The following is a 19,414-nucleotide window of genomic DNA, read 5'->3' as shown; positions in this document are numbered from 1 at the left end:
ACAATTTCCTATTTAAATGAGAAAATTCTCAACAAGTTAAGATACATTTTAAGTGCCAATCACAGAACCTGGGTTCAGATTAAATTTGATACTTCCTTAAAGGACACTGATCCTTTAGTATATTTTCATTTCATCCATGAATTGATGACATCTTTCTAATTATAGACTGCAGTTGTAACCATCCTCTCTGACTGAAAGGACCTGGAATTCTCAGCCATTTCCAAAAGCATAGTTCAGTTTTGTATTTCAACCACATGAAACATCTTAGGTCACTAGAACTGCAAAATGTACATGAGAGATTTTGTCACTATTTTTTCCAAGTTAATTATAATACAGCAACTCATAATGCTGACAGGTTTTTCACTTTCTTAAGATCTCTTCACAACTAAGGAAGTGCAAGTTTCACAGAAGGGCTGAGCATATTCCTTCAGTTGTTTGTTGAAGTCACATTTTAAACAAAAACTGACAAGAACCAAAGGCTTTCCACAGGCATGCTTTTCTTTTGCTCAAAAGCTTGCACTGCTATTTGAGCAGCCTGTATTAGAACACAATCCAAAGAAACAAATGATGAGTTTTGGGGGTTTCTTTGTTGATCTAAGTTCTCCCTTCAGTACGTGCAATTCCTTAGGTGCCTCCAGCAGGTATGTAAAACAAATCCATTGCAGTTCCTTGCAGTCAAGGGTTTATTATCTTAACTATGCTGAATAGAAGAAAACCAGGTATATTCCCCAACTTCTTGTTTGAAAAGGCAGGTAATACTAATTGCAGTTCCTAAGGACCAAGTACCTGAAAGGGAAGAATAGGCCTTAGCTAGGATAATGGCCTGAAGGAATCTAATAGCACAGCAATATCCAGTGTGTGCAGCAGCAGAGCTGCTGCTCCAGGGTCCGTTTGCTTTGAATTTCCTTGAGAAATTCTGATTGAACAACAAAACAGCCTCATGCATGTCCTAGGCAAGACAATGAAATTACTCTACCAACAAATTCCTATCAATTTAAAACCAAACCAAACCACTGTTCTGATTAGATTTCACAGTTAACACATAATGATCCAAACGGCCCTGGGGACAGCTTGACAGACTGAAATTGCCTTCAAGTCCAGACCACCAAATCCTAGCAGAAGCAGTCTCAGCTCGCCCAGAAGCCGGCTGCTAAGCTTTCTGTTTTCCTCCAGCCCAGGCCCTACCTGGACATAGATGGCCATGAGCACAGGGATGTGGTCAGAAGCCATTTCCAACTTTCAGTATTCTAACATCTGCCTTCTGCACCAACTGCCTCATCCTGCAGACAAGACTTACAAGACTAACTGGCAGAATGGTTCTGCAGAGCGAGGAGGAAGCCAGATAGTCAGTTCGTAATACAAGTTTCCAGATGATACATAATAGGGACAGGATGGTTCAGATAATAAGTCTAAAAAAGCACCACAACATACTGTACTATATATTGGTAGGAGATGGTTTGGAATCATTGTAAGTAACACTTTACCATGAAGTCTTATGTGAAACTATAGTGGAAAGGGCTGCTCTAACTCCTCATACAGAGTAAGAGAGGGGCTTCAAAGCAGAAACAAAGAATAATCTTGCTTCTGCACAACACTGGTCATGCAGTTGTCAGAATGCACCCAGTTTTGCTGTTTTGCAGTTTAAAAAAAAAAAAAAAACACAAATACAGACACCATTCCCAAGAAATGTCACAAAAGGAACTAGGAGCTGGAAAACCCATGCTGCCACGTGACTGTAAAAATGAAACTTACTTGGCTTTCAAGATGCAATTTGAGAGTTAATTTGATAAACTGTATACAGGTATTTGTGCATCCAAAAGAGACCATGAGGCAGAGAGGGGGCTTTTCAGTCACACAGGCAATGATGTAACAAGATCCAAAGGCTGGATATTGACATTAAATACAGTTTCCTAAAGACACTTACTGCACTGGAACAGTTCGAACTCACTGTACTGTGCTTTTTAAAATGCAAGTAACTAGCATTCCCAGGGACACGCTCCCAACAAGAGCCTTGTAGCCTGTGCGCAGGAAGTCACACTAGAAGGAATTCTCAGATAAACCAGCTACAAGGAGTCCCTGAACCTGCATTTCTGCAAGGACTCTCATCCAGGACTCCTCTGTCTGGGAAACTGCAAACATGGACATGCACAATGTGAGACCAACGCGTTCCCCTTTGCGGAGTGACTATGTCTGCAGCTTTCAGACTCCAACAATGGAAGCATTTGACATCCTGAGGTGTTTTTAAGGATCAGCAGGAAACAGATCACAAAGCACCTGAGAACATAACAGCTATTCTCCTGTAATGTAAACCTCAGCTTATGCTATGACATAAAAGTCCACAGAAATGCTACTGGTTTACTTGGCACAGGTAGTCATTTAATTTGCAGTTTATACATACAGAAGTTGTTGCAGCCTTCTGAGGGTAAATCTGTCTCCATGTGAATGTTAATAGCATAACTAAAGACCAGGATAAAACTGAATCCTAAACGTTAACATTTAGTTGTTAATCACTGCCTGATTCAAATATGCTAGACACTTTAAACCTAAATGAAAAAAGCAAGAAACATATTATTGTCTCAAAGTACACAACATGAAGAACATTACTAATACACTGTAAACAATGCTGCGTCTCAAATAGTAAAACCAGCTCTGCTTAACATATGATTACACTCCTCAGAGTACTTGTATAGCCATTTGAACCAAGTGCATTATGTATATGCTTACTCAGGTTAATAAATGTCTTCTGTTTTAGAAATAAATATTGTTTACTATAAACTCCCCCTGGACCAGTGAAATACTACAAACTGCTAGGACAACTTATATGGAAGAGTGACATAACAGTTAATGGATGCCCTATAAGCTCTAAACATTCAGGAAAAGCAAGTCATCAGCATAGAATACCAGGTGTGGGGAAACTGAGTAAGTGTATTTTATTGAACTTCAGAATGCACTAGTTCCAGTGGTTGCTTAGCTACTGGAATTAATGAGTCTGGGGGGGTGGTGTCAAAACAAAACATTTCCTCTTTATTTCAATCAAGATGAATTCACAACTGTTAGGAGGGCAAGGACTGAAAGCAAAGAGACATTTTGTTTCCTTTGTTCGCTTGTATGCAAGGATCACATGACACAGTAGTAACTGCATTTCTTTTAAAGTCCTACTTCCCTTTGAGAAATAATTCTCTCAGGTGTGCCTCTGCAATTCAGTAAGCTCCTGTGAACTCTTGTCCAGTCCCTACAAGCCTGTCACACATACCTCAGTTAACCATGTCGGGGTTATTCTCCGAGAACCAAGATTTTCCCTATTTTTTTTTCCTCCTCCCTCTCTCTAAATATATTTATTTCCCAACAGTAAAAAGACTTTCCTGGAGTCTCATGCTTTTTCCAGAGAATAGGTGGCAGTTTGGCTACCTTTTTTAACCACCCAGTATATTTTGACCTTTAGGTAAGCAGCAACTTCAGTAACAACAAAATTCTTATAAAGTATCAATCACACAGCTTTTTCTTCATTGTTTTTTAGAAGCAATGCAACTTTTTGGAAGGTTTCAATGACTTCAGCTTTGACCTACCCTAGCACATAATTAATTAGTGTATTTTCTTTTGGGCATTTTCACAATTCAAATCCTATCTAAATGAAGCATCTAAACACCAAATCCTTAGACAGAGCTTATATGGTCTAATTTGGTTAGGGATTTTTTTATTACTATTAGTTTTATTTCAAATGTTATCATGCTAAGAAATGGTTACTAATTTCATTATAATTTAATAAAAAAGGCATCTACTAAAAGAATTTGAATGTTGAATTCATATCAGGGTGACAAATGGCCCCTTTGCCTCCACCCTCCCCTCTAAAAAGACAAGACCCGTCCCATTTTCAGCTGTTATTATCTTATTCTTCATACAATACATGAAGTAAGCTGAGGCTTTTCTGGGCCATGACAAGACCCTAACATGAGGTCTAGTTGCTTCTACTTGCAAACATTCTCCTTGCATTTCCAAATTTGTTACAATGCCACTCCAGCCTAATTTCACCTTAGTGGGAAAAAACCTGGGCTGCACGCCCTCAGTAAATTTCCTGTTACAGTTCTTATTCTCCCCTCCGCCTAGGAGGAAAACTTTTACTCAAGGTCACGTTAATCTTCACTGTAAAGAAGAAACACAATGACTAACAGAAACCTATCTTGGAACATGTAATGCGCCTTCAGTGAACTCACCTTTTTAACAAATGAAAACAATTGTTAACACAAAGGTTTCCTTAATTCTTTTAATTCCATCATCTCATTCAAGCAATGGTGGACATCAGCTTTCTTGCAATTAAAGGATGGTAGAATTCCCTTCACTCAGCAGTTCTCCTTGTAATGAAGCCAGCCTGCCTTCCTCTGCACCTTCTCAGTTCAAGCTAGCCCTTTCCTTTCCTTATTGACCTGACCACCCATGCCATTCCGGCTGCAGGCTTTGTGGATGAAATGCTCGTACTTCTCGGTCGAGGGGGTTGCATCTTTGTACAACTTGCAGCTTGAAAAGGTTCCCAAATCACATCTCACCAGCATCAACTTCCCTAAACCACTCTGTCTCCCTCCTCTTCCTGCATTGCTTCTCCTTCCTTCCACTGGCTCTCAAATCTCCACAAAACATCCATCTCAGATCTATTTTATGGATGCTTATCTGTGCATATCAGAAACAATGTTGTACTGAATTAGGCATATGCTCTAGATTCAAAGTAATGAGTGATAAATACAGCAAAAACAAATGCCAAGGGCAGCCCTTTTAATGATACTGAACTTTTCCAGTGCATAGATTAGTAGTATCCACAGCTGCAAACTACCTGATTTTCTAAACACATGCACTTTAACTCGTAAATACTTCTATGCCAATTTCTATGGGCTTCATTAACTTGACACTGAATTCTCTGCAGCCTTTCCTTCCCTGATGGATTGAAGGGAAATCATTCTACATCCCACTGCTAGATAAGATTCCTTGCTCACCAATGTATTGGTGCTGCTTTAGCTTTTCGGCTAGGATGCAGCAGCTTTATACAACAAGCTCGATGCTTTCCTTGCAGCTCTCTAATAGGCATGAAAGACCGAAGACAAAATACTTTGCCCTAGGGCAGTGCAGTAATGCTCCTGTCAGCCAAAATAGTCCCTAGAGCTGGGCAAAGTCCCTCAGGAGCTTGTCTAATTCATACTTAGGCCATCCAGAGCAACCCAGAAACCAGGAGAGACAGGAGATGCAAGCACCTGCGTATCCAGCTTCTTGTTTGGCTGTACTCATTGCAAAACGCACAAAATCAAGTCCTATAATGTTTGTATTCACACAAATACAAATATACACTGCTGCGAAGAGAAACAGATTTCTTTTTCAGTTCTTCCAATTACTAAAAAAAAGAACAGAGGAAAAGCTGTCTTTATGGTATCTACAGAATTTTTACATTATCACGATTGATGGCTTTCCACCTAATCATTATTTTGTGCTCACTTGCAAGACTGAGGGTGGACACAAAAATTTAACCTCAGGATCTCTGCGAGATAGGAGGGGAGAAGTAGTATGCACAGTGCTTTGAAAGCACAAAATACAGCTTTACTGCCAGTTAACAGTGGTAAGGCACCACTACATGTAATGCTAAAAGAGGTGCACAAAGGCATTCCTGTCCTTTGAATCTGATGCTAACCCATAAGTCTTCCCGTTCGCTGTCACTTTTGGTTTATACGATGAAACTGAATTTCATCACCAAAGTCAATAAGTAGCTACCAGGGGGAAAAAAAAAAAAAAAAGAAAAAGAAAAAAGCAACCTCAGAATGAATCAAAGTTCAGGGAAGTTAAGGTATAGATTCATTGTTCACTCACAAAGCTTTTAATCATACATTTAAAAAGCATATATCTGTTAATTTCATTCAATATTTTGTGAGATCTATAGAATTTAGAAGTATTTAAACTCACTCCCTTTCTTAAAAGTAACAAGTGGTATTTCAACCCTGTGGTCACAACAAAAGATAGAATTTACTTCCTTTTTGTCTAACCAATACTTTTAAAAAAATCTGTTCCACCCATCTAGACCAAATGGTACGTCACAGCAGCACCCAGCTATTGCAACATGGGGTTCAGCAGGGCTAGGTAAGCCACTCTAGAAACTGCCTTCTTCCACACACAGTTACCCTGGCCCCAGCAAAGCGCTGCTGCTACCCGAGGCTCGGTGGCTGAGCTAGCGAGCCTGTAGGCAGAAGAACACGATGTGTAAAAGTCACTGCGCGGGTTTGGTTTGCTGACACACTGAAGTAACAGCTAAAGAGAGAACGCATATGAAAGGAGCTTATGCTGTCATTTTTCACCTTTAGAAAACTATACCAAAGCTATTTGCAGTGAAAGACACCTGCCAATGCAGTACACAGATATACATCACAAAGGTAGCAAATCCATGTGAGGTTAAAAAATATCTTGGCTTCACCTTTAAAAAAAAAAAAAAAAAGGAAACAACCTCCCCCCTAGAAAGAACAATAGAGACAAACCAAAGTTCCTCATAAAAGAACAGCTTCAAGACCAAGAAAGCACAGTAAATGCCTCCTGCAATTAGCAACATTTTTATTAAAAGTAAAATAATATTCAGGTGTAGGTCCTTTACTTTGAAGGTTTTTTCAGCTAAAAAACTGAACAATCAGCTCTGAATTATCTGAGGCTGTTGGGCACAGTGATCTATGGGAAGCCCAGCTCAAAAAACCCTCACGTACTTGCTTTGGAGGCAAGACACTGTATTACACAAAGGCTAAAACTCAGTTCCAAGTTAGTGTGCTGCAGAGTTAAACTCTTATTACTTGATTTCATCCTTAATGCAGGCAACCCGGGAGTTATGTGGGGAATCTGTGTTGACTGCACTTTGCAATGCATCAGCTGGAGAACGTGGGAGAGCCGTGCTGATGGCAGACTCAAGAGTCTTCTCTAAAGTTAGCATTCTCCTACACAGACAGTTGTCCACCTCCTGTGGGGAGCCAAGTGGAGCCAAGCACACTGTCTTACCACCCGTGGATTCTTGTCTAGAGAAATATTTGTCTGGTTATCAAAGGACAATTTTCCAGTTCCAGCTTGATCAGTGCAAAACGTATCTTTTGTTGCATCCTGGTTAAGTCCAATACATAAGACACAGGCATACATTTCCCTTATTGAATAGGAGCCTTATCTTGGGATTTATTAAATAGATGAGCTCACTCCTATTAAATCAGGAAAAAAAAAGGGGGGGGGAAGGGGGCAGGGAGAAGGAGAAAACAAAACCCCAGTAACCCTTGATTTGTCATGCCAGCAAATAATGCTGGCCAGCTTTCTGCTGTACCTTTCTAAATGCAGTAATACATGTTCACTGTATTGCCACTACATTCATAACTGGTTTGCTTTTGGCATTTTCCATCAATTATTGTAGCTTTTTTATATAAGCAAACAGATTGTACCAGGATCTCCAAACTAGTGTCTGAGGGATATATTGGACAACTTCACTAATAGCTCTCGTTTCTTGCTTTCCTTATAAGCAATACACACTGTTTAGGATTGACTAACAGAGGCATCCTGAAAATACAGGCCCTAGAAGTGTCTGTTTCCTATTACAAGTTTTACTGCTGATACTGTTCTTAAGGAGGCAGCACTTTGGGGAAGTTACAGATCCAAACATTACTTGGATTAGTAAGACATAGGGAAAACAAGATTATTTGGGGGCTTACAGGAACTCTATCTACAATGCAGTTTACTTTCCATAAAAAGTGCTTCATAAAAATACTGCTTTGTAAGCTTGCTTCACAAAAACACTACTTTAAGCAAGATTAACTCTGTGCAGCAAGAATTTTTAAAGCAATAACTAGCAGTAGGAATGATCTCTGCCAGCAAAGAGCAAGCTTGTCCCTGCTGTCTTGAATTTGGGTATTGCCAGAGGGGAAGTGATGCACACTTTGCGCTTTTGAATATGAATCCATTTGTAGATTGGCTTATTTAATAGTAGATAAGTAGAAAATAATTAAGACATACCCAGGGACACTGAACATTCATTTTTAAATCAAAAGCTGAATTTAGCAAGTACAATCCTGTTAATTACAGCTTCTCAGTAATCAAGTTGATTGCCTTGGCAGTTACCCAATCCACACCTCTGTCCTTCACACCTCTCGGTCACCATGTATTTTATTAATAATGTCTCTGACAGCTAATGAAGTGTTTTATCTGAATGTGGCATGGAGCAAATACCTTCCCAGGGTTATGCAAGAAAACTGTCAAGTTAGGAGTTGAGTCTCTGCCACTTGAGTCCTGCTTGAGTGAATTAGCTAATAGATCCTTCCATCCATACGCTTAAGAGACAAAAGTGTGAAATTCATCAGAATTTACCTAACAACACATCTGCTTCTAGCCTTGTGATAGACAGGGGTACATTGATCAAACACTTTTGTTTAGCAAATTTTGTATTTGACAGTTTATTACCACAACAGTAGCAAGCGTTCAGTAGCCAGCACGCTGGACACTATAGGGAAAAAACAAAAGGACTTTTTGATGTACTAGCGCCAACCAAAACATAACAAGAAGGATTAAAGTATTGATCTAAACCCTGAAATTACAAAGTAAGGACTACCTCTTCCAGTTGCATAGAGAAATGCAAAATGGACCTGAAGTGGTTAAAAACACCAGCAACAATTACTGGTTTGTGAAGAAACCTCACCTATCAAACTGAAGCATTATCTCTCCAGTAACTTCCTCTTAACTTCAGGAAAGGGAAGCAAACGAAGCTGTCTAACACTGCTGCTTCCATGCTTTGAAGAGAATGCTGCTCCCTTGGGTGTGAATATGTCAGGAAATGAAATCAGCTCCTTGATTCCCCTACCTGTCTCTTAATTACATCCCAGTGTATCTCAGAGGCAGCTAAGAATATAACTCAAATAACAGTCTTTTTACTTAATATTTCACAGACATTCTTTACCAGATACTGATGGGAACATGAGCCCTCAGTTCAGTTTCTATGGGTGGTCTTTTTTCTTTCGACATGTATTTAAACACCTGTCTTCAATAGGAAGTGAAATTTTTGTCCAAAATCTATACAGCTGTTCCTACTACAGTCTAGTATGACTTACCTACATGAAAGCAGGAAAATACACTTGACTGTCTTTAAGTGAATTAGTTACAATTAATTAAACCTCCATGTGGATATTTTTATTCATAATCCAAGTGAGCTTCATTTGATTAATTCTGTTTCACTCCTTTAAAGCAATACAATTAAGCCCCTTTGATTCTGAATAAGTAAACAGATGAGTTTAGCATAATCCATTTAACCGACTTACATTCAAGTTAATTTTCCTGGACTGTTCCCATGTAGGAAAATTCTAATATTCTTAAAATAATGTAATTCAATTGAGTAGTATGCATATACCACTTCATGCATGTCATCTACACCTCACACAAGAAAAGCAAAATAGCTGGAACTCCTACTAAAAACAATGTCATGCCATTAATCCTTTTCATACCTACCTTTCTCACATTATAAAAGTCTCGATGGGGATTACTCTTTAGTTCTTTAAATTCCGACATTTCATTTAACATCTCATGTAAACTAAATTTAGATTCTAAAAAGTTAAGCCTCCGATGACAATATGTTTTTCTGCAAAAGAAAACACAAAAATAAAACTATTTGACAGTAAAAAAAAAAAAAAATTATGAAGACCAAGACACATCCATTCTTCAAATATGTAAGTCAATATTCAATGTGATTTCAGACCAAAGTTATTAGTGAAACCTCAAACAGAACTCTACGTAACCATGTTACGTCCTTTACATTGTCCAAGTATTGTTATCACTGTACCTGTGCATAAACTGCAGTTCTTTTGGTAATGATGACCAGAGGAAGCATAAAACTTATAATAGAATGTGAGTCAATCACTACTACTCTAAAACTATACCTCCAATAGAGCAGATTGCCTCATATATCACCGAAACAACCTGTAATCCAGACTTACTTCCTATGGAAATATTTTTTTTTTAATTTCCCCAAAGTTTATTTGCTTTTTCAATGTGAACAGAAGAAGCCAAGAAAAGATCCAATACACTTTCATTTTTTATGCCTTAAAAAACACATATATCATGTAGAAATACTTTTTTTCCAAAATAATTTCTCATGCTTTTTTGTTCCTGCTTGCCCACTCTTCTGTCTTCACTTTCCTCTTCTGTTATGTTTCTCATTCTATTTTTAAGCAATGACATGGTTTTCCTCTTTACCATCTGTCAATTCTTATTGAATCTACAATATTTTTGTAGCACTATTAATGTAATAGCCTTCTTTTTTCTGCTTTATTGTCAACAATCTCTCCTCAATGGGACACAAATCCCATTACGGATTTGGAAGTCTGATTCACACACAGTCTCACTGTATCTGATACTGATCAAGACCCATTTGCCCGCTGCAGGAAGTCTTTGTTGGGTTATACTATTATTCAAGAGACCGGAACACTGAGGAGTAGGGGTGAGATATCACCAGTTTAAGAACAGCAAAGATTAAAGAACACTGGGGGTTTGTTCTCCCAGCAGCCCCATATGTGACAGACATAAATGGCAGGAAAGTACTTGCTGCAAACAAGGAAACAATGTATGAAGAACTTATGCATCAGGATTACTGAAAAGACTTCTTCCTTTTTGATTGTGTGTATTTATCAAGGAGTGTGAATCAGTCTGCAAGAACTTAATCTGAAGAAGTGAAGGGAGCAGATGATTGCTCCTAGAGTCACAAAGGTGCTGAGTGTTCTAACATCCTACCAAGGGCCGCCTTATTTATGGCTTCCTGATAAAGACTGTTAACAAAAGCTGCAAAAAGAAGGGTCTTCAGTATGATTTTTGTTTCATGTTTTTCCTCCTTGTCCTTTAATCTCTTAATATCTATCTCCTAGAGTATAACATGCTGAAATTGGAAATGCATTTACCCATTGCATACTGTAAACAAGTAACGTCAGGCTAGCTTTGATTTGGAGCAGGAGTGTTGATAATGCTGGTGGAAGCATAGACTTTTGCTCTTGAAAAAGTGCTTAGGGAATGGGACAGAGCTCTGTTCAGCCCATCTGCTTTGCCACTATCAATGTGCAAGGCAGACAGATTATGCTGCAGGTGTCAGGCACAGACTCAAAAAGGAAATAATGCATCAGGTGTGACTAACTTGTCACATTGTAAGTGATGATCTCTCAAAGGCAGAAGAACCAGGAATGCAGTGCTGGCAGGCAAGGCAAATAGTTCACAAGAACAGTTCAGGTTCCTGCTTTGTTCCCTCCTAAGCTGGATTCTTTCACTTTCCTGGTGTTGAGGCCGTGACAAACATTGATGTTTCCAGTCCTCAGCTGGGAAGTAAACTTAAAAACTGGATGCGCATGTTTTCCTTACACACTGGGCAAGGTCATTGCTTTGTCATGAATGTGTTGGTGACTGTACTAGAGTAGTTGTATTTCTGGGTTTTAGAGATTTCCCTGGAGTTTGATGGTTCTGGGAAATTTCAGACCTATTTTGATTGTGCATGCATGGATCAGTTTTGCAGCACATGAGCAATTCATTCACATCTCGAACAAATCAGACTGAATATTTATGTTCCTGAGCCGTTTTGCATGCTCTATATATGCAGGTTTCTCTTCATGCAGCAAGAGTAAGACATGAAGGAATTCCAGACAACTGTTCTAAAACCTCAAATTCACCATATTACAAAACAAAATAAAAAAGATGAGGTTCAAGTTTCAGTTCCCATGCCTCAAGAAGTTTGGGTCAGATTTGATTTGAATGGGAACATCTGGGCATTTTCTTTCTTTTCTGTTAACTCCTTCTCATTTTACCATGGTTGATGCAAAGAAACTAAAGAAATGAAATATAGCCGTATGCGTGGGGTTTTTTTCCTTTTAAGTCTTTCTGTGATGTATTAATGCTTGAGAAGGGCAAAACAAAACATTATTGTAGAATGAGTATACCGAGAAGTTAAATATCACAAAAGTGAGAAGTATTAAACTAAAGGTAACCAGCAGCCTGAAGGGTCAGAAAAGAAAGAAACATACGTTGGACCATCTGCAATTAGAGCAAGAACGTGGCTCAGGTCAAGGGTATAGGTCTCCAGGTCAGGATATGGCAGACTCCGAGGCTCATTGAGTTCCATCATTTCTTTGTTATCATAAACAAAGGGAATGCCACCTTTTATCTTGATAACATAATCCAAATTGTCCGGAGCATCATCAAGACTGTAAGGATCTTCATTTTCTTCTGGGGGTGAATGGAAATCTGTAAATAAATTTACATTATATTTAGAAGAAATAACTTAGGCAAAATAATTGCAAAAATTACTTTCTGCTTCTATAATGCTTCATTTCTAACAGATCTTAATACTTTCATTAAAATCACATTTTCAGTTACTATAGAAGATCTGTTGTTACAACACAGCTTTATTCTGACAGGTTTTAATTGCGGTTCCTCTCTAAGCTAAGCGCCTGGCTTAATTAAAATATTAAACATTATTAGAGTTCTCTGAACCAACTTATAAACAGATTTAATACTATTCTTTATTAAATGATGGCTATTCCAAAATACCTTTCCTGTCTTGAATATGCAGTATACTGTCCTCTTCACACTCTTTCTCTATAACAAATGCTTGAAAACATGTTAATTCACCCACTTTCAACAACTGAGCAAGAGAGTAATTGATTTAAAATGTCAATTTATAGCTGAGAATACGTTGCAACAATATGGACACACTACAGTGGCGCATCTGTACAGACCAAAGGTTGCTCCTCAAAGACTAATCCAAAAAAACAGCAGTGCAAACAGTTTTAATACACAAGCAAAGCTTTCAAGACACAACCCACGTAAGTGACAAAAATCATTTGTGCCATATATAGTGAGGAGTGTGCTCAACTAATAAGTCTTGTTGAGAGATCAGAGTTTATTAACCCAGGCAGAATGCCCAACAAATATGACTATATACAGCTTCCAGTCTTGACCTGGTAAGTGTACCATGCCTGTGAAATTACTGACTCGGGGCTTGCTAACTGGCATGTCTGCATTGTACTTCAATTTACAGTGTAGATGAGCTCATAATCCCTTTTATTTCAGCACACCAAGATCAGGAGGAATTACTTTTCACTTTAAACCATATCCATAAATCTTTTTCCTGGAGGAACCCAAGTGCACTATTTACCATCCCATTTGCTGCAAAAAAAAAGAATCAATGAGCGTCTAGTACGTTTTTTTTGCTTTTGACAGCTTCAAAGTTTCAGATTATCACAGGATTTATAACTTAGGTCCCTCAGTGATTCTCCACCACTTACTAAGAGAATAAATTACAGAAGCAAAGACACTCAAAAGAGACCATCACAAAAATCCAACTTACCTTTACTACAGCAGTGCATGGATTTAACTCTATATTTTAAAAAGAACAACAAGGATATTCACCTGGATACACTTCATCTTCAACCTTCCATTTTTCATCTTGCATGCTACACAAATACTGAGATGTTGTTCTTGGGAAGCGATGGTAGGCAAGACGTGAATATTTTTCTCGAATGAGAAGAGCTTTCACCAGGCTCTTGGCTGCTTGTTCATAATCATCAACTGTAACCTGAAATGAAAGCCTGGATAAATACTGACAAAAATAAAATAGCAGTTCTAGCAACAAACCAAATCCATGCCAGTAACAAGGAGACTGAACTTGTATATGCCGTGACCATAAGGATCTTATCCAAGGTCTCAGGAAGCCAGTGACAGAAGCAGAGTCCAAATACAATGTGCAAAACACAAACAATTTTTTCCTCCTACTGTATCGCATCCATTTATTTAATGCCCGATTATTTTTTTTATGATAAAAAGTATAAAACAACCTGACCTTGACTTTAACTGTTTTAAAAATCGATGTGTTCACAAAGCAATTTACAGTTTGTTGTAGAGAGCCATAATATACTTGTATTTCACACTTTATATACATTAGCTGCTCGTGGTTTGGGATTTTTTTCCCCCTAGACACAGAAGGGGGGAAAAAAATGGTTTCTTACCCCTGCACAGTAGTCCCCACTAATTGAAACTCTCTGAAACTCTGGTACATCATATGGCACTTGGACTGGCAGAAAAGCACTTGGAAGAACTGGCGTTGCTGGAGACAGAACAGGATTGGCCGACGGTGCTTTCCATTCCTGGGACGGAATTTGTAATGACAAAGACTGGGATCGAATCATCTTGAAACTTTTCTTCCTACAAATTCATGGTATAAAGCAGAAAATAAGCCATGGTATAAAACATTAAATACACTGGAAAACTGATAACAAGACAGACATCGCCCCCTAAGAAGTTTTACAACTTAAATCTCTCATACCACCGGAAAAATGTTGGTCACAAAATATTGGTGCTTTTAGCTTTTTTTCTATTGACATTTCACATGATACATGCTACACACAACTTGCACCTACCCTCCACATGAATACAATATGCCACAATTTATTTACAACCACTGTAAGATGCCCTAAGTTTTGTTTTGTTTCACTTGTTACAAATTTCGTTTCAGCAAGTGACTGTACAGAAGAAAAACGCGATCACTGTCCTTATTTTCATAGGAGGTGATTCTTAGACACTGGTAGCATCAGAATTCATGAAGTATCACACAGAAACAAATGAATGTTACATACGCTAAGTTGTTGCAAGGTATCATGCTATTACACACACTTTTAATTCTTCCCAAAACATGCAGGATTTAAAAACCTGTCTAGTTGTCAGACAAGACTATGCATCAAAATTTCATATATAGTCATTCAGTTAAACTTGTAAGAAAAAGAATAAGCACATGGTTATTATTCCTCAGGCAGTGTTTGGTGAGACTTGAGCAAAAGGCTTATGTTGGTTATCCGAATAGTAACATAGCGTGGCTTTGATACGCAAGTCCATTTCTCCACTCAGGGCACTAAATGGCTAACCCCCATAAATTTAAAAACTTTTGCATGTTCTCAGCAAAACTGATAAATGTGTGCCTTGGACAAACCAGCTAAAAAAGAATGCTGTATTTTTCAGTGAAGTAACTGTAATACCTCAAGTGAAGTTTTGGAATGTCTCTAAAGATTTAATTAATTTTCCTTACTCAGTTTAAATGTACTTTAAATGTTCATATAATAAATAAATATGCTGTTACAAACTACCTGTGATATCACTTTCTTTTGCACTGTGAAAATACTCTCTCATTTTATAAACCAGATGCCAAAACCTTAAAATGTTAGTAAGAACCACTAACAAACAAAAAAAGGAATACTGGAATATTCTCTGGAAGCTGTGTATTACTTCTGTGACATTCTGAAGAACAAGAATATGCAGTGCTGGTACAATTAATACCCTGTGGCCAAATTCCATCCTCTCTTAATGACTTGTAGCTACCTTTGAAATCAGTATGAAATTCTTTAAAGGCAGTGTTGGATCAACTGCAACTGAAAACAAGTTTTACTCGTGTAACTGTCCTTCAAGTACACTTCAGTCCTGTAGGACTGGGATGGATACTTGTTCTGTTCCCACATGTAAACAACATACACATAATATCCCACTTCCCACAGTTAAACTTGTCCAAAACTTGAGGTACAGTTTGACAGAACATATTTCTATAAGACAATTTCCCAAATTAAAAGTGAAACTCATTAGTTCAGGAGGAAAGATACACCAAATAGTTGTTTGAATGAAAACATCTAGTTTTCCCTTCTATACTTGTTTATGTCTATGAACATACCAACTGGGAACACAATTGCACAATTTAAAACCAAAAGTCTCAGCCTGTGTCATCAGTGTGTCATATCTTAACTAAATTGACTTGTCTCCCTTCTGTTCCAGAAACATGATACCATGCATTGCCCAACTGATTGTCTGCAGCTAAGCGGATACATGTGTTTAGCTATCACTTTCAAAGGCTTCCTTGTTTGCCTGTTTTTTGAAGAGTCTGTACACACCCATTTGCTGTCAGACTGCTGCTGGGCTCACATGACTCTAGGAAATGGTCTAGCCAGTCCACTGAAGTTAAGATACTGGAACAACCTAACATCAAGGTAAGGCTACCTCTCTCACAGAAGAAAATCATAAACCAAATCAAGTTTGGCTTCATTAGATTCATGGGTAAGCCAAAGGTGGACTGTACTGTTTCTTTGTTGTGTTTTGGTGGGGTTTTTTTGAGATAACTCAAAATGTGTGCTTTTATGGCTGACAGTGGTTAGATTTTACCTTTGCGAGTTAAGGAAACCTACGAATAACCTCATTATGCCAATACCACTTTTCACCTTCTCCCTTGATGTTAAATACCAAGTCTTTGCTTTCATCTATTTTTATAGAGACTAAAAGAAATATCACACCACTGTCATTTTCTCTGTGTTAAAACCTTCCATTTCTCTGAATGAATCTAGAATAAAGAGGGGGGAAAACTGTTTCTTTTTCTGACTCTTTTTACATTAAAGAGTCTTAGAGTTGCTCAGGGTCACTTATACCCAGCTATGCTGTTTGTTCAACTTGCACAAGCAATATCTATGGTATTGCTGGAAATGCAGCCAAGAAAACCTCACCAATCCAAGCTCCCTAGGGCCCATCCCCACACCTTATGCGTAGCAGAGAAGAACATCACACAGGTGCCCTTGGTACCTTTCTCCAGAAGTAATAAGAGGCAGAATGTAATCTGCCAGATATTTCAGTATTAACTCAAACTCATTTAAAAAACCAAGAAACTACTGAACAAACCTTTTAGCTGTTTCCACAGACTGTTGTTCTGCCAATTCTTTCTGCAGTTCCCTTTCCTTGGCCTCTTTCTGCCCAATAGGGCAGTCTTCAGGCACAGTGAATAGTGACAAGGCATCTTTGCTGTCTTCTTCTCGGAGAACTTTAGCAAATACCTTCTCTGCCAGAAGTCGCACGTGCTCATCAACCTCAGAGATGTTCAGCTTTGGAAACTGCCTGGGCATCTCGGCTAATAAGGAAGACAGTTGACAAAGTTACAACTGCAGGAAGAATAAATATATGTGAGAGACTGGGGTTTTTTTGTGGTATGCCTATCAAAATGAAGAACTTTGAGCAAAAGCAGAATATAACAGCTACACAGAATTTAAACTAGCATGCAGTACACGAGAACCACAGGTATCCACTGAGCATCTTTACTCGGGGAGCTATGCCAATTTGTGAATCGGGAACTTCTTGGTATACTCATGAAAACTCCTAAGATACATATGTACAGGTTTGCCAGTAGATTCCACTCACTCACATAATCAGATAGACTGTTATTTGCAATATAGCGTATCCTTAGCTGTAGGTACTTGCACTGAACTTGGAAATCCCATTCACCCCGTTGCCTGCCTTCTTCCCTGCTCAGTGACTTCAAACCAATGTGAGAGCCACAAGCAAGTTGGAAGAGAAAGCTGCACATTTCTACCTCACTCCATCCTTTCCACAAATAAGAAAGTCACGGAGCTGCTGTGAAGTAAAATGGTTACACAACTGGAGCAAATATGGTCTAGTTAACCCAGAGACTTCTTTTTTTCCCTTCGTTTTCAGTAGTTCATATCCTGCTTTTGAACTGTATGTGGGAAGCAGATAGGATATGGACTTTAGCTTCTATTTGGCATTCAAATATTTTTCTGAAAAATATGTTTTATATTTTAAATTTTTATTTAAGTAGCCTTTCATCACAAAATATTTCCATTTTGTTATAGCAGCACTACTGAAAATACCATCTTTAGTATTTGTTCTGTAGTTTCATGGCTTTATTTATATTTCATTCTCATACAATCCAAAATGTCAATTTTGATACATCTGGTAGCATTGTGGATGCGAAAAAAAAAAACAGTGCTTGTAAGCTACTGACCAGCATTATTTATTATGTACTATAAAGCCTTTTGAATGCCTTCAGTATGATGGAGTTTGTAACAAATAAGATTAAATTCTTACTACATAAGTTAAAAATAGCAATGAACATATCACAACAAATGGATTCAAGCACTGCCAGAATGTGAAGTCCGGGTCCAAAACTGGCATTTCAGAATCCTTTTTGGTTACAAAAATGCAAACATAACTTATAAGGTGGTATTCATTCAAATAACAATGTATGCTGAAAGTCAGCATGGAGCATGGCAGTTTTTAATCATTCCAGGCATAAGTTATCAGGGCCCCCATTACAGTATTTCTGTAGGCATGCTGCAAGTTTCACATGTTGATACGTGATCCTTTTGATATGTGATCCTGTTGTTTTCAGCCTAAAAGATTCTAATTAATGTCCACCTGTTTTCACAGTTGCTTTGAGAACACTTTTGCTTTTATTCTAAAAGAAAATATAGTATCAAAAGGTGACAAAACATATATTGGACTATCATAACATGGCAATTTAGTGATCAATTACATTATTCTGCATTCTTATTTTGTAAGAACCAATTCACAGTCCAGTGGAAAAATGTGACTGTTTTTAAAGAACTGTGGATCTGACTCTATGCAGTTTTTCTGTCTGGAGAGTATTTGTTTTGCAATTGGTATTGAGTCCTCATAAAATCAAGTATAACTACATAATATAAAAATACATACATGTTTAGCTGAATGATCTGATGACAATGCAATACGATGTCTTAGAAGCATCCAAACTTAGATTTGGTTTCTCAATTTCAAACCTCAATGAAGTCATGGGAGTCTTTCCACTGACCTCAATGAGCAGAGTTGTCAGCAACAGTAACTGCCACACATACAGTCGCCAGCAACAAGGGCCTTTTGGGCCACTCCAGCCAGGCAAGAGCTGTCTTTATAGTTACTCAACTACAGTAAGAGTGCTAGCAATAATAGGAAAGTGTGGAATAATAATGTTTCTTCTGCAGCTAAATCAGCAATTAAAATGTTTTCAGTACTAGCTGACTAGGACAGGGGAAATCAATTGGTTGTATGTTTATCATTGACTGAGCATTTTCCTAGTATAAATGAACTTTTTCTTAGAGAATTGTGATGAGAAACAGAAATGGGGTAGGAAATACATTGCACGAAAACTGTACTGTATTTTAAATCATTACAATAAGATAGCAAAGGATCAGAATGTATAGATACAAGTACAAACCTCTACTGAGAGCAAAGATTTTTTTCTTTCTTACAGAACCTGATCTCACATTCTCCACTCCAGCACACAAGAGACTAAGTCACAAAATACTTTGAAAGGTAGGTTCGCCCACATCACTGCTAGCTTATGTCACCAAAATGAGTTTAATAAACCTAAAATAGTTGTGAGGGACTTCGTGCAATACTCATGCAAGCTATGCCATCCTGAGCAGGAAGAGGGATGAGGATCTTGTATCCAGTGTTCTTCTGTAGAAGTGCTGTCCTTTACCCAAGGTGAATGACTGGTCGAGCAACAACTAGACATCTTAATGGGATGGGGCACGAATACCATCCAGCAACCAGCAAACGCTCTTAAACA

At 38.2% G+C, this 19,414-nt stretch overlaps 1 protein-coding gene across 1 annotated transcript in view; it reads right to left on the bottom strand.

Annotated features, from left to right (window-relative positions):
• The window catches only part of AMPD3 (adenosine monophosphate deaminase 3), a 30,776-nt gene extending 13,837 nt beyond the window's left edge, over positions 1-16,939 (bottom strand). The window contains exons 1-5 of the mRNA XM_086471995.1: positions 16,714-16,939; positions 14,016-14,211; positions 13,420-13,585; positions 12,033-12,252; positions 9,484-9,613 (exon numbers count right to left, since the gene is read on the bottom strand). Of these exons, the coding sequence (XP_086328121.1) occupies positions 9,484-9,613; positions 12,033-12,252; positions 13,420-13,585; positions 14,016-14,211; positions 16,714-16,934 (933 nt within the window). The 5' untranslated portion in view covers positions 16,935-16,939. The remainder of the gene's footprint in view (positions 1-9,483; positions 9,614-12,032; positions 12,253-13,419; positions 13,586-14,015; positions 14,212-16,713) is intronic.
• Positions 16,940-19,414: the final 2,475 nt, after the last annotated feature.

Source organism: Leptosomus discolor, chromosome 12, assembly GCF_034619465.1.
Source record: "Leptosomus discolor isolate bLepDis1 chromosome 12, bLepDis1.hap2, whole genome shotgun sequence".
Lineage (NCBI taxonomy): Eukaryota > Metazoa > Chordata > Aves > Leptosomiformes > Leptosomidae > Leptosomus > Leptosomus discolor.
This window is presented reverse-complemented; position numbering and strand designations above follow the sequence as displayed.